The 14,863-nt window shown below is 38.5% G+C and overlaps 1 protein-coding gene across 1 annotated transcript; it reads right to left on the bottom strand.

Annotated features, from left to right (window-relative positions):
• Positions 1 to 610: 610 nt before the first annotated feature.
• On the bottom strand, positions 611 to 1,507 carry LOC132418458 (geranylgeranyl pyrophosphate synthase-like). Its single transcript, XM_060002329.1, has one exon. It carries the CDS (start codon positions 1,349 to 1,351, stop codon positions 611 to 613), a length of 741 nt encoding a protein of 246 aa, XP_059858312.1. The 5' UTR covers positions 1,352 to 1,507.
• Positions 1,508 to 14,863: the final 13,356 nt, after the last annotated feature.

Here is a 14,863-nt window from a genome sequence, read left to right as displayed (position 1 = left end):
CAAGGGGGTGGGAGAGGGATGGAGTGGGAGGTAGGGGATAGCAGATGTAAGTTTTTTTTTGCTTTTGCTTTTTTGCTTGTCACTGTCAGCTTTTTCATGGAAGACTTTAGTAAGGGAGTTTCCAGGGAGAAGAATGAGCTATTCTAAGCAACAACATTTAGGAAGAAAGAGGAGTTCCTGTGGTCGTTGGGCCAGCTAGCTATAGAAACTGGTCCCAAGTAGTCAATGGCTTGGAAATGGGGTAGATGAATTGCAAAATGCCCACATAATACAGTTAGGAAGTATGTGGATAAAAGTTCCTAGAAGCTGAAGTCTTCTTTATGGACAGAATCAACAGAATGTGCGTGGCAGAGTTGGCCACAACATCCCATCATAGCACATTCTCACATCCAAATTAGACTTATTTATATGTGCCTCCTTGCAATTCCTTCAACTTGGTACTATGCTGATTATCTGTACACAGGGATTCTACATTGAACAACCTCACTCACATCACCACTATCACTCAGTTTTTGGAGACCAACAGCTTGGTCCAAATTTTTCAAAAGGCAATAGGCTAAAAGACAAAAAAAAGTCAACTAAGCTATCAGACCTAATCGAGAATGGCTTATTATTCATTCTCTTCTTCCAACATTTTACTTAAGTGTTTTGTTAGCGCTACTAGCTCAGGGTTCCCACCACATGCATCAATTTGTTTATAGGCTTTAGATTCAAGCTTTTTAAGAGTATTCCAAGTGTATTCAAAAGAACCTACTTTCTTAAGATAATGTACACAGTATTTTTTAATATCTACGTTTTCGGTTCTCTGGTGCAAGAGATTCTGCACCTGGGTGGTTTCAGGCCTCCACCAGATAGCATGAACAGTAGGGAAGGAGAACTTTCCCTCTGTTAGATCTTCACAAAAGCTTTTGTTTTCACTATATTCTTTGGAGTGTAGATTAGCATAATCATCCCTAATTTGGAAAAACAGCCCAGGTGTATTCAGCAGTGGCTTTAAATCTTCTTTATAATCAGAGAACAACTGCATGAGACCTACTGTTAATCCAAATAGTCCTCCTGTCTTTTGCAGGACCATTGCTTTATATTCTTCTTCAGTGGGACATGTGTAATTATCCCTCCAGTAGGTATCTAGGCCTTGTCCCTGATGGAGTTCTAAAAGCTGGCGAGTAAAAAGCTTTACTGCATCTGGGTGATCAAGGGTTAAGACTTTCTCTAGGTCAAGAAAATGTACATAGTTGGCAGAATTGATGACAGATGGAATTCCATAGATGCTGTGTGCCACGGGAAAGCCACGTCGGAGTTCTGAGCTGTCTTCGACATCATCAATGAGTAAACTGGCATTATGCAACATTTCTGTCACTTCAATGATAATCTCCAGCTTGTCTTTGGGAACCTTTAGCCAATGATTAATTGTCTGTGAAAGTTTGCTTCTCACTTATTTACCTGGTAACTGAGGTAAGTACTTGTAAGATTCTAGAAGAATTCTTTGGGCTGTTTCTTGAGTCTTCTCCACTCTTTTTAAATTTCAAAGCTGATGGTTCGAGGATGATATCACAACTTTCATGCTACGAGTCTGGGAGTAGCAGTCCCCAGCATCAACTTCCCACCTTAGAGTTCAGAGCAAGGCTCCCCCGGACTCCTACATGAATCCCTCCCCTCACTTCACCATAGAACTCTCCACCCTGCTCAGCTGCCAGCGACACTGAATTACTCAGTGCAAGAAAATGCGCCATCCCGGTCACACTCCGGATGTAAGATTTTATATATAGGATGGATAAACAACAAGGTCCTAGTGTATAGCACAGATAACTGTATTCGATAAACCATAATGGAAAAGAATATTTTTTTAAAAGAATGTATATATATGTATAACTGAGTCACTTTGCTATACAGCAGAAATTAACACAACATTGTAAATCAACTATACTTCAATAAAAAATAAAATAAATTCTGGTTTCAATACTTACTAGGTATGTGACCCTGGACAAATCACTTAACCTACCCATGTCACGATCTCTTCATCTATAAAATGGGGATGATGATAATGGCATGTACTGCACAACTATGAAGATTAAATGAGTCAACTTAGAACAATACTTGGCACGTAGGTACTCCTATAAGTGCTCACTATTGTTATTACTCTTATTAATTCCAGGAATCCATGGCTCCAAAGTCAAGTGGTGGTTCAGCTACCCTCGTTGTGGCCTTGCTAAAGGATTTTAAGTATTGTTTTCTTTCTAAGCCAAACCTGCTTTCTAGTGGTTCTAGTGGTATTCATTCAGGCAGTCCACGTGCCGATTACAAGAAGATGTTATTTGCATTTTACCAGATTACAGGAATCAACTCAATTAATAGACCTCATTAATTTCTGACTCTTAATCCATTTACACTAATATGCTTATTCCCTGGATGGACAGTTCCCCTAGCTATATTCATCGTTTTAATTTTATTATAGGTTTTAACATTATCTTCCTAATACCTTTCTTTGGCCCTGCTCCCTTAGGCTGTGTTTTCTGATTTCGTAAACCGAAAAGCACAGCGTTGCATGACACGTGGCATGGGCGCCTCCCAAGGAGCTCAGAGAAGAAACATGGCAAAACCTCACAAATCTGGATTCCACTGACTCTGAACTTGTGATAATTTTGATGCAGCGTAAATGAGAAGTTTTTGGTGTTATTAGAGGAGAAAGGTGTTGCACTTAAATTTTGCCAGGTTGAATTTATTTTCTAGTTCTAGGTCTGAAATGAGGAGATAAGAACGGAAGCTTGAAAGGGCAGAAAAGCCCCATTTCCTTGAGGAAGACTTAACCCAGTTTCCAGTTTGGACATACACACAGCAGGTAGAATTAGGAAATAAAAATTGTAAACCACTCCGAGAGGAAAGCCAAGTGACTAATTTTTTTTTTTTTTTTGCGGTACGCGGGCCTCTCACTGTTGTGGTCTCTCCCGTTGTGGAGCACAGGCTCCGGACGCGCAGGCTCAGCGGCCATGGCTCACGGGCCCAGCAGCTCTGCGACATGTGGGATCTTCCCGGACCGGGGCACAAACCTGTGTCCCCTGCATCGGCAGGCGGACTCTCAACCACTGCGCCACCAGGGAAGCCCGCAAATGACTAATTTTTTAAAAGATATTTCTCATATTTTAATATAATAATACAACTTAGCATAGAAGGATAGATAGTTATTATGTCCTTATTGTATATATTTTTTAATTATTTATTTTTTTGAAGTATAGTTGATTTACAATGTTGTGTTAATTACTGCTGTACAGCAAAGTGATTCAGTTATACATATATGTACACATTCTTTTTTTAATATTCTTCTCCATTATGGTTTGTCACAGGATATTGAATTTACTTCCCTGTGCTATACACTAGGACCTTGTTGTTTATCCATCCTATATATAAAAGCTTACATTTTCTAGCCCCAACTTCTCACTCCATCCCCCCCAGTCCCCTGCCCCTTGGCAACCACCAGTCTGTTCTGTCCGTGAATCTGTTTCTGCTTCAGAGATAGGTTCATTTGCGTCATATTTTAGATTCCACATATAAGTGATATCATATGGTGTCTGTCTTTCTCTTTCTGACATACTTCACTTAGTATGATAATCTCTAGTTGAATCCATGTGAAACCAAGATTTAAATGTGTTCTAAACCCTTAAACTACACGGCCTCTCTTCATCTATGCTGCCTCTGTTGTGAAGCAGGCTGGCAAAGAGGACAGGGCTGGCAGCAAAGGACAGTCTCTTTTCCATGGGTCAGAAAGATTTTGCCTGATGCTATATTCATGAACTTATCTGGAAAATAAAAAGGATGAATCTTCAAACACAAATGGTTGGAAGAATTTGCCTTCTAATGAGAAAAAAAACAGTCTTTCTCCCCTTGCTAATTGACTCCCTTGTGGAGGACTGCATTATTCCACCACGTCCTCCCTCCCAGTATCCATACCCCTTGCCATGTAACTTTGCAGTTCTTCTCACTAGGGATGGCGTCTACTTCTCCTTTCCTTGACCTTAGCCTCAGCCATGTGATTCACTTTGGCCAAAGGGATATTAGCAAAAGTGATACAAGCAGGGGCTTGATATGTACTTGCACAGCTGGGCTGCTTTCCTTTTCTTGGTCATCTCCATGAGGATAACATACTCTGGGGAGCCGGCTGGTCCAAGAAGGAGGAGAGGCAGGCAGAGCAGACCTTTGAGCCAACCCCTGCTGAGCCCAGCCTGCAGATGTGTGAGTGAAAATAGACGATTGTTGTTTTAAGGCACTGGATTTTGAGGTGGTTTGTTTTACAGTAAGATTGTGACAATAACCGATGGATAACCCTCTCATTTGCTTTTTTATTTTAGGTACCAATTCCTCCCACCCATGAAACACACTCAGACACACTCACCTATATTTAATTATAGCAAATACAACCATCTTTTCCTCTTCCATCCCCTTTCTCCTTAATATGGCTTTATACCACCACACTCATCTTTTTTTTCCCTCCTTAGTACTTCTGATACACTTCTGCCTGATCCGCCACCACCTCTGTGATGGGATTGGTGGCACCGTGACCCTGGAGGTAACACAACTGGTCACCGTTCCTCTCTACCCTTATGTACGCTGCCGTCTTACTGGTAAAATAATTCAGACAAGTATCTTCAGAAGGAAAATACAGAGGCCAGTTTTCAAAAGCCAACTACTCACTGATTCTCTTAGTCTAGTTTATGAAGTGATTCTAAGGGACCGTACAAAATTTCCAACCAGTCCGAACTTAATCAATCACCACCTGTCCCTTGTCAATAAATGTGCCTATAGCAGTCATGACATTTTGGTGGAAACTTCAGTCACTCTTCTAAAAGGATATTGTGCTTAAGTTACTCTTCCAAAAGTATTTATATTCAATTTATGTTTAAATAATTTCAAACACACTCAGAAAAGTTGCAAGAATAATACAAGGAAATCCCAAACAACCTTCACCCACTTTCGGCAATTAACATTTTGCCACATTTGCTTTATCATTGTCTTTTTCTTTCTCTATTTTTTCCTGACCCTTTTGAGAGTAAATTGCAGATATCACGTCCCCTTGCCCCTAAATTCTTCAGTGTGCATTTCCTAACAGCAAGGACATTCTTTTGCATGATCACAGCTAAAACTTAATCTTGATTTCATGCTGTAATCTGATATACAATCTGTATTTGAATTTTGCCAATTTTCCCAATAATATCCTTTATGGCATATTTTCCCCTTCTTTGGATTCCCTGAATCCAATTCAGGATCATAGATGGTAATTAATTGTCACATCTCATCTCTTTAGCCTTTTTTTTTAATGTTTTCAGTTCTTTTATTTATTTATTTTAAATTTATTTATTTTTGGCTGTGTTGGGTCTTCGGTGCTGTGCGCGGGTTTTCTCTAGTTGTGGGCGAGCAGGGGTTACTCTTCATTGTGGAGTGCGGGTTTCTCATTGCAGTGGATTCTCTTGTTGCAGAGCATGGGCTCTAGGCTCGTGGGCTCTGGAGCGCAGGCTCAGTAGCTATTGCGCAGGGGCTTAGTTGCTCCGTGGCATGTGAGATCTTCCCGGACCAGGGCTCGAACCTGTGTCCCCTGCATTGGTAGGCAGATTCTTAACCGCTGTGCCACCAGGGAAGCCCTCTTTAGTCTCTTTTAATCTAGAACAGCTCCTTAGCCCCTCCTTGGCTTTCATAAGCTCGGCATTCTGGAGTAGTTCGGGCCAGTTATTTCCTAAAATGTCTTTTAATTTAGTATAATCTGAGGTTTTCTCATGGTTAGATTGGGGTTATGCATCTTTAGCAGGAATACTACATAGGTCGCATTCACATCTTAAATTCTATTTCTAATTGTGACGAAAACAATATGTAATATAATTTAAAGACTCTAGCAGGTGAAGAATTATTACTGAGAGAGGGAGAAGTTGGCCATTCTCCCTCTATTTTAAGCCAGTATTATTCCTTTGTGGTATATTCATTATGCTCTAGAAGAATAGTGCACTTTAACAAGAGCTGTCCTGCAGTAATTACAGAAAAATTTTGGCTCTGTAAAAACTTTCTAAATGTTAGGGCCACAGGATGATGTTTTCAATTTTGTGAACTCCCTAACTCTGAACACCTCTGCTGAGGAAGGCAGGGATCCATGGTCATTTAGGCATCAGACCAGGATAGTACTAGATGACCACTAAGGTGCTTTCTGACCCTGACATGTGTCCAGGAAAGCTAAGGTCTGCATTCACTCTAACTTTCTAATTGCAGGCAAGGATATCACTCTTTGAATTAACAGGAAATTTTTTAGTATATTAAGAGTCTACATGTCATATGAAAAGATGCTCAATTTTCTAAAAAATTTAAAAATGCAAATTAAAACTGTGCTAAGATGCTATTTTTTACCTATGAGATTAGCAAAAATCTAAAAATTTAATAACACCCTGTGTTGGTGAGGACATGGGAAAATAAACACACTCATGTATTACTGGTGAAAACACAAATTGGTATATAACCTCTCTGGAAGGTAATTTAGTAATGGCTATCAAAATTGTAAATTTATTTGCCCTTTAATGAGCAACTAAGTTTGGGAGAATTTATTCTACAGCAATACTTGCACACATGGAAGATGATATAAGTACAAGATTACTCTCAATGAAGCTCCATTTGTAATTGCAAAAGATTAAAAACAATGCAAATGTCCATCAGTAGGGAACTAGTTAAATAAATGTTTATTTATTCATCCAATGGAATACCATACAGATGTCCAAAAAAGGGTGGTAGGGGGAAAGCTCGCTAGGTACTGATTTAGAAAGAGCTCTACGTAGCAAAACTATTAATAGCCAAGACCTGGAAACAACCTAAATGTCCATCGACAGATGAATGGATAAAGAAAATGTGGTATATATATATATAATGGAATATTACTCAGCCATAAAAAAGAATGAAATAAGGCCATTTGCAGCAACATGGATAGACCTAGAGATCATCATACTAAGTGAAGTAAGTCAGACAGAGAAAGACAACTACCATATGATATCACTTATATGTGGAATCTAAAATATGACACAAATGAACATATCTACAAAACAGAAACAGACTCAGACATAGAGAACAGACTTGTGGTTGCCAAGGGGGAGGGGATGAGGGAGGGTGGGATTGGGAGTTAGGGATTAGCAGATGCAAACTATTATATATAGAATGGATAAACAACAAGGTCCCCCTGTATAGCACAGGGAACTATATTCAACATCCTGTAATACACCATAATGGAAAAGAATATGAAAAAGAATGTATATATATGTATAAATGAATCACTTTGTTGTACAGTAGAAATTAACACAACATTGTAAATCAACTATACTTCAATTAAAAAAAGAAAGAGCTCTAAAATATATTAAGTGAAAAAATACAAGTTTTTATATGTAGCACCATTTTTATACTATTCTATCTTTGGTATAAAAGGGAGGGGACTAAAAGTCGATATGTATACTTGCTTGTACGTCCACATATAAACTAAGAACCTTAGTGAGGGGAGTTCTTGGCAGATGGTGGTCAAGGATTAGCAAGAGGCTTTCACTGTCTATCCTTTGTACTTTCAGGTTTTTGAAACACACAATGCATTACCTATCCAAAAGCTAAATTTAAAAAGAAATAAACAGAATGAACAGAAAATGGTAAAATAAAAACAAACAAAAAAGAATCTATGTTTCCCTTCCTGCTAACCTGGAGTTATGAGCGCCAGAGGCAACTTTCTAGCATTTAGGACTTTTTCTCTGTTAAATATGATGATGTGAGCCCCAGGTATAAAAGGCATTCTCAGCAGTGTGTGTGTGTGTGTGTGTGTGTGTGTGTGTGAGAGAGAGAGAGAGAGAGAGAGAGAGAGAGAGAGAGAGAGAGGGAAAATCCCAATTCATTTATATAAGCATGGTGTAATCACCCCTGTTGGCGCTCTACGCAAATCCCCTTGGGATCCCTTTTACATTTTGAGAGCTCTCACCATTCCCAACTTCTGTGGGCTCTGCTTATAATGGCCTGCACCTGTGACACTCTTTGGAGACCTGCCCTTGGGCTGGTCCAGCTACTTTGCTCTATAGAGCAGAGAGCAAGAAACGCCTGGAAATTTACTTCCCCCGGGGCACACTTAACCAATGATTTATCAGTGCAGGAGTATGAAATCCTAGCTCCTTGCCTCTGATCTGAACAAACTTGGAGGTATAAATAATCTATGTTCTAGAGCTCCTCACAATATCGGGCTGTGGCTGGGACTTTGCTTGAAACTGCACATTTCCTTGCTTGAAACTGCACATTTCCTTGGCTTCTTTCCCTTCCAGGCTCTACTTCTCCCACACCCTTACTGGTTTCTCCTAGGAATACTTTTTTCATAAGTCATTTGTATGTGAACCCATGTCTCAGGATCCCTTTCTGAAGAACATGACCAAAGACATATGATTTATTTGATTTGGAGTGGCTGTAACATGACACGAAAATTTGATTTTTCCCAACAAATAGATTTGAGAAATTGGAGCACCATTATTATAAATTCCAATCCCACATTTGATACATTGAAAATACTCCAGATGATACCTCATTATGCAATTATTTTATGACATATAATAATTTAAATAACTTGCTTCTATGAGCAAATGGGTTTTACCACACACTTAATCATATTACCAATTTAGTTAATGCAGAAGCCCTGCCCTTAGGGTCTAGTATTTTAAAAGACTGTAAATGGAATTTACAATGTTTCAGGTAGACCAACATGGAGGTAACAAAAGAAACAATTTCCTACATCATCTTGGGTTATCTGCTAACCTCCTGAAGCATGAGATCTTATTACTCCTATCATTATTTTTGCCTGCCTACCTAAGGATGTCATGAAAGCTCAAAGTAGAACACAGCTAATTTAACAACTGCATATTTGCATTTCTCCCTGTAAAAGCTTGTTTTCTCAAATATAACACATCTTTTCCCTTACAAAAGAACCAGTTTCCTGGACAACATTTTCTATTTCTCCCTTCCCCATAAACACCACCTTGGTATCTGGAATTTTCCTACGTGTAAGGGCTTTGGTCAAATGTTTGACTGTTTTAAGAAGCATCCGTAGTACAGCAAATGACAGAGAGAACATCCCGGTCCTTTACAGGCTTCCAGTCTGAAACAAGAAGGATTAACATCTAGATGAGAGGCCAGCAAACTACAGACTCCAGGCCAAACCTAGTCTACTGCCTGTGTTTGTATCACCCCATGAGCTCAGAATAATTTTTACATTTTTAAATCATTGAAAAAAATTCAAAAGAAGAATATCATTTTATGACAAAAACTATGTGAAATTCAGATTTCAGTGTCCATAAATAAAGTTTTGTTGGAACACTGCATCACTCACTCATTTTGCATATTGTCTATGGCTACTTTCAGTTGAGTAGTTGCAACAGAGACATTGTGGCCCTCTGTGGTCGGGAAAACAGTGCCTTATCCCTGGAACCTGTGAATCTGTGAACTTACATGGCAAAGGAACTTTGCAGATGTGACTAAGGTTACGGATTTTTTTTTTTAATTGAAGTGTAGTTGATGTACCATATTATATAATTTACAGGTGTGCAATACAGTGATTCACAATTTTTAAAGGTTAGACTCCATTTATAGTTATTACAAAATGTTGGCTATATTCCCCGTGTCGTACAATACATCCTTGTAGCTTGTTTTATACCTAGTAGTTTGTACCTCTTAATCCCCTACCCCTATATTGCCCCTCCCTCCTTCCCTCTCCCCACTGGTAACCACTAGTTTGTTCTCTATATCTGTGAGTCTGCTTCTTTGTTGTTATATTCACTAGTTTGTTGTACTTTTTAGATTCCATGTATAAATGATATCCTACAGTATTTGTCTATCTCTGTCTGACTTCTGCTAAGTGAAATAAAGTTACAGGCCTTGAGACGAGGAGATTGTCCTAGATTATCTAGGTAGGTCCAATGTAATCATATGAACTCTTAAAAGCAGAGAATTTTCTCCAGTTGGAGTCAGAGAGATGTGACAGGAGGGAAAGTCAGAGAGATTCAAAGTATGTGAAGGATCTGGTGTGCTGTTGCTGGTTTGAAGATAGAAGGGACAACGTAACAAGGACTGTAGGCTGTGTTAAGGAGCTGAGAGAAGCTGACAGCCAGCAAGGAAGTGGGGGCATCTAGCCATATTGGACTGGATTCTGCCAGCCACCTGAACGAACTGAAAAGCAGATTCTGCCCTCAGAGCCTCCAGGAACATGGCCTAGCCACCACCTTGACTTCTGTCTTTTGAGATGCTAATGTGCTGAGCTCCACAGTGCTGGTCTTTTAACCAAAGAGCTAAGAGGTTATAAATGAGTATTAAGTTTAAGTTGCCAAATTTTGATAAAGTAACCGGATTAAGCCCCAGATGGAGTCACTCATGCTAAGCCCCATGTCAGCAAACCAAACTAACTTAACTAAGTTTCTGTGCTCGGATCTTCTGGAAAAGGAAAGCCTAAGTCAGCCAATCAGTGCTCGCCTGCTCTGCACAAGATACCTGACCTGGTCCAACACTTCCCTTTTCACCATATAACCAATCAGCAAATGCCTAGTATGACTTCCATGTCCCTGCTCACTTTGGTCCATAAAAATCTCTCACCTTGTACAGTACTTTGGAGCTCCTTTCTATCTGCTAAAGTGGATGCTGCCTAATTCATGAATCACTGAACAAAAGCCTTCTAGATCAGTACATTGTCTGTGGAAAATTTTAACAGTTTGTAGTAACTTGTTTCAGCAGGAATAGGAAACGAATACATCCTCAAACCCTAAAATAGTTGCTATCTGGCCTTTTCCAGATAAATTTTGCCAAACATTGATCTGAATCCTTACTCCCCAAATTGTGGGTGCTCAGACCAGCAGCGTTGGTATCACTCTAGAGCTTGCTAGAACTGCAGAATCTCTTAATTAACCAGATGGAAGGGAATCTTTCACAACGTATATCAAATTACCAGAATGTGCACTTTACATATCTTACAATTTTATATGTCAATTATCCTCTATAAAGCTGAAATTAAACAAATAAAAGTTAAAAAAAAAAAACCTCAATACCCATATGATATATGCCCATTATGTGAGTTCACACACACACACACACACACACACACACACAAAGGAAATGCAGAGTCTCAGACCTCACTGAGACCTACTGAATCAGAATCTGCATTCTAACAAGATCCTTAGGGGATCCTTTTGCACATTAAAATCTGAGAAGCACTCATCTAGAGTTCATTCTGCTGTTGTCTTAGCTGTTACCAAGATGATCTTAGCTGCCTTTGTCAGGATAGAGAGTTGAGCAGAGATGTACACAGAAATAACATTAGAGAAAAGCTGGAAGTTGGACTTGGCTGGTTATTTTATAATTATCACAGTCACCAGCATCCTCATCTTCATCCTCGGCATTATCATAACCACATTCATCATCATGCCAAAGCAGCATCAAGAACCCGCTTCTGGCACCTGCACTGCAATCATTGCCTATTTTACTTGACTCTTTCAACTCCCCAGAAAGCCACTTTATTAGTTCCTTAGGGCTCCTATAACAAAGCACCACAACTAGATAGCTTCAAATAACAGAAATTTTTTCTCTAACAGGTCTGTAAGCCAGAAGTCAGAAATCATCATGTTGGCAGTGTTGGTTCCTCCTGGAGACTCTAAGGAAGAATCCGTCCCATGCCTATCTCCTAGTTTCTGGGGGTTGCTGGCAATCCTTGGCTTTCCTTTACTAATACATGCATCACTCTAATCCCTGCCCCCACCTTCATATCATCTCCTCTGGGTCTCCAATCTCCCTCTGCCTGTCTCATAAAAGAACACCCGTTATTGGATGTAGGGGCCACTCTAAATCCAGAATACTATCATCTCAAGATCCTTAACTTAATTACATCTGCAAAGACCCTTTTTCTAAATAAAGTCACATTCACAAGTTCTTGGGGGGTGGAGTGAGGGTTTTTGGATGTGGACATATCTTTTCAGAGGCCACCATTCAACCCGCTAAAACCACCATTAAGAACCATAAGTTGGCTAATCAAAGCTAAGGTGACTCACTGCAATGAGGACAAACCCATCCTTACTGAGTCTTAATGAGTGTCTCAAAAGGGGGAAATGAGCAGAGGTTAGTTGTAGGGTTTTAAGGTGTGGAGTGGGTGATTTTAAGAGGAGTCTTGCAAGGTGGAGTATCGATTGGGATTGGGCAGAGTTTTGTGACATAATAAATTTGGATTGGAGAACACAGTGAGGAGAGCCTTGATGATCAAGCTTGTCACTTAACGACCTAAGTTTCCACAAAGATAAATTTCTTCTGGGCCTTAGGCTCCATCTTCTATACAATGAAAGCCTTGCTGGAAAGTATGCCGCTGAAGCCTTTGCAGTCATTTATACCTCAACAGGGATGAGTTTGTCTGATAGCTTTCAGAGAGTTCAATTCGATAGAGTAAAATGAACTTCAACCATGATCCAGGCTAAAGGAGAAGGAAACTTTACAGATAGCCAGATCCTTTATTTGGTTTTCCAGCCAGGCTACGTCTTTCCCTGCAGTAAAGCAAAATTCCAGTCTCTCAGTATTCAGCTGGTACTGCTCATATATTAGATGTAACTGAGAAAAAAGTGTATGTTCTATGCAGTTATGTATAGGTACCACTTTAAAAATAGAATATTAACCTTGTTTACTTATTTATCATCCATTTTCTTCTACTGGAACATATTCTTTCTTCATAAGAGACTTTGGTCTTGTTCATCATTCCAACCCTAGAACTCTTTCCTGGCACAAATGAAGTGCTTGATAAGTATTTGTAGGATAGATGAAAATAGACTATAGCTATTTGGATAAATACATTAAAATACTATAGGATATATATGGACAAAGGAGTCAGGCAGAAAATGTCTCTTGCTTGCTTGTATCTTGAAGGTCAAATAAGTCCATTTCTAGTTAAGATACATTCAAATCCCACTGATTATGACAGTAGGGGTGTTTTGGAAGAGAAAGGTGGTAATAGAAGTTTGAAATAGAAATATGCAATTTGGTTCCTATTATATTTTTGGAAGATTTAAGGTAGGGTGAACTATAACTGCATCTAAACTGCAGGATGAAGATAAACCTCTGAAACCAAATCAGAACATATAGAATCCAAACCGTTTTTCATTACAAAAATGGAAATCAGTTTGTAGGATCCTCTTTAAAGCAGCTAGTATGTGTTAAGGCAGAGGAAATTATTATAATGATTGATTTTAATTTAGTACAAGTCTGTCTTTAATAAATGAAATTTTCTGTCTCTTAAAAGAAATCTAAAATATCTTGGAGAGGTTGTCAAGAGACGAGAGAGCTAGGCTTTGCCGGAAAAAAAGAGAATGACGTTCTTATGGGGAATTCTGAAGAGTATTAAAATTGACTAATTCATTAGAAGAGACTTTTGTGAGCTTATTACAAGTTCTTCATTATTGCAGTTCTTCCAAAAGGGCTTAAAAGGCTTTTTAATGCAAAATGAACAGTACATCTTGCTTTGATGTTTCCTAAATATCTGACTTTTAAAAAAATAGAATAAGTAGATATAAAAGCCATACATATTTTCAGTTTCCCCAATGATTTTAAATATTATTTTCTACGATTCAGATAGTTCAGCAATTTGTTCATTGCTATTTCACTTTGTTCCGTAAGATCTTTGTCACATACACAAAATATTTGTATTAGTCTGTGCAAACATGCTTTGTTAACTTCTTTTTTTCCTCAGCTTTGAGATATAATTGACATACAGCACTGTATTTTAACATATACAGCCTAATAATTTTGTTTACATACATCATGAAGTGATTATCACGATAAGTTTAGTGAATATCCATCATCTCATATAGGTACAAAAATTAAAGAAATAGAAAAAATATTTTTTTCTTTCTTGTGATGAGAATTCAGGATTTCCTCTCTTAACAACTTCCATGTATAACATACAACAGTGTTAATTATACTTATCATGTTGTACATTACATCCCTAGCAGTTAGTTATCTTATAATTGGTAGCTTGTACATTTTGACTATCTTCATCCAATTCCCATCTTCCCCCTCCCCGCTTTTAACATACTCCAAGTTTACAATGCAATTCAATCCTTCTCTGATATATTAGCACCATCACAATTGCCTCATTCTTTGACAGGACCATGGTTCATTGCAAAACTATGTAAATGCAAGAAAAGGATCTTCTTTTTCCTCACTGCTTAGTTGCTGTTGGGTCAACTCCCCAGGGATCTGATGCACTGAAGGCTATTTGAAAACCTGCCTTGAAAAGATACTCAGCATTGCTAATTATTAGAGAAATGCAAATCAAAACTGCAATGAGGTATCACCAGTCAGAATAGCCATCATCAAAAAGTCTACAAATAATAAATGCTGGAGAGGGTGTGGAGAAAATGGAACCCTTCTACACTGTTGGTGGGAATGTAAATTGGTACAGCCACTCTGGAGAACAGTATGGAGTCTCCTTAAAAAGCTAAAAGTATAGCTACCATATGATCAAGCAATCCCACTCCTGGACATATATCCAGAAAAGTTAAAAACTCTAATTTGAAAAAATACATGAACCCCAACGTTCATAGCAGCACTATTCACAATAGCCAAGACATGGAAGCAGCATAAATGTCCATCAACAGATGAATGGATAAAGAATATGTGATATATATATATATATATATATATATATATATATATATATATATATATATATATAATGGAATATTATTCAGCCATAAAAAAGAATGAAATAATACCATTTGCAGCAACATGGATGGACCTAGAGATTATCATACGAAGTGAAGTAAGGCAGACAGAGAAAGACAAATATCGTATGATATCATTTACA

Source organism: Delphinus delphis, chromosome X (genome assembly GCF_949987515.2).
Source record: "Delphinus delphis chromosome X, mDelDel1.2, whole genome shotgun sequence".
In the NCBI taxonomy this organism is placed as follows: Eukaryota; Metazoa; Chordata; class Mammalia; order Artiodactyla; family Delphinidae; genus Delphinus; species Delphinus delphis.
This window is presented reverse-complemented; position numbering and strand designations above follow the sequence as displayed.

What these genes read in the sequence shown, in the direction of transcription:
- LOC132418458 (XM_060002329.1), bottom strand. Translation starts at nt 1,351, where the DNA reads ATGTTGCATAATGCCAGTTTACTCATTGATGATGTCGAAGACAGCTCA.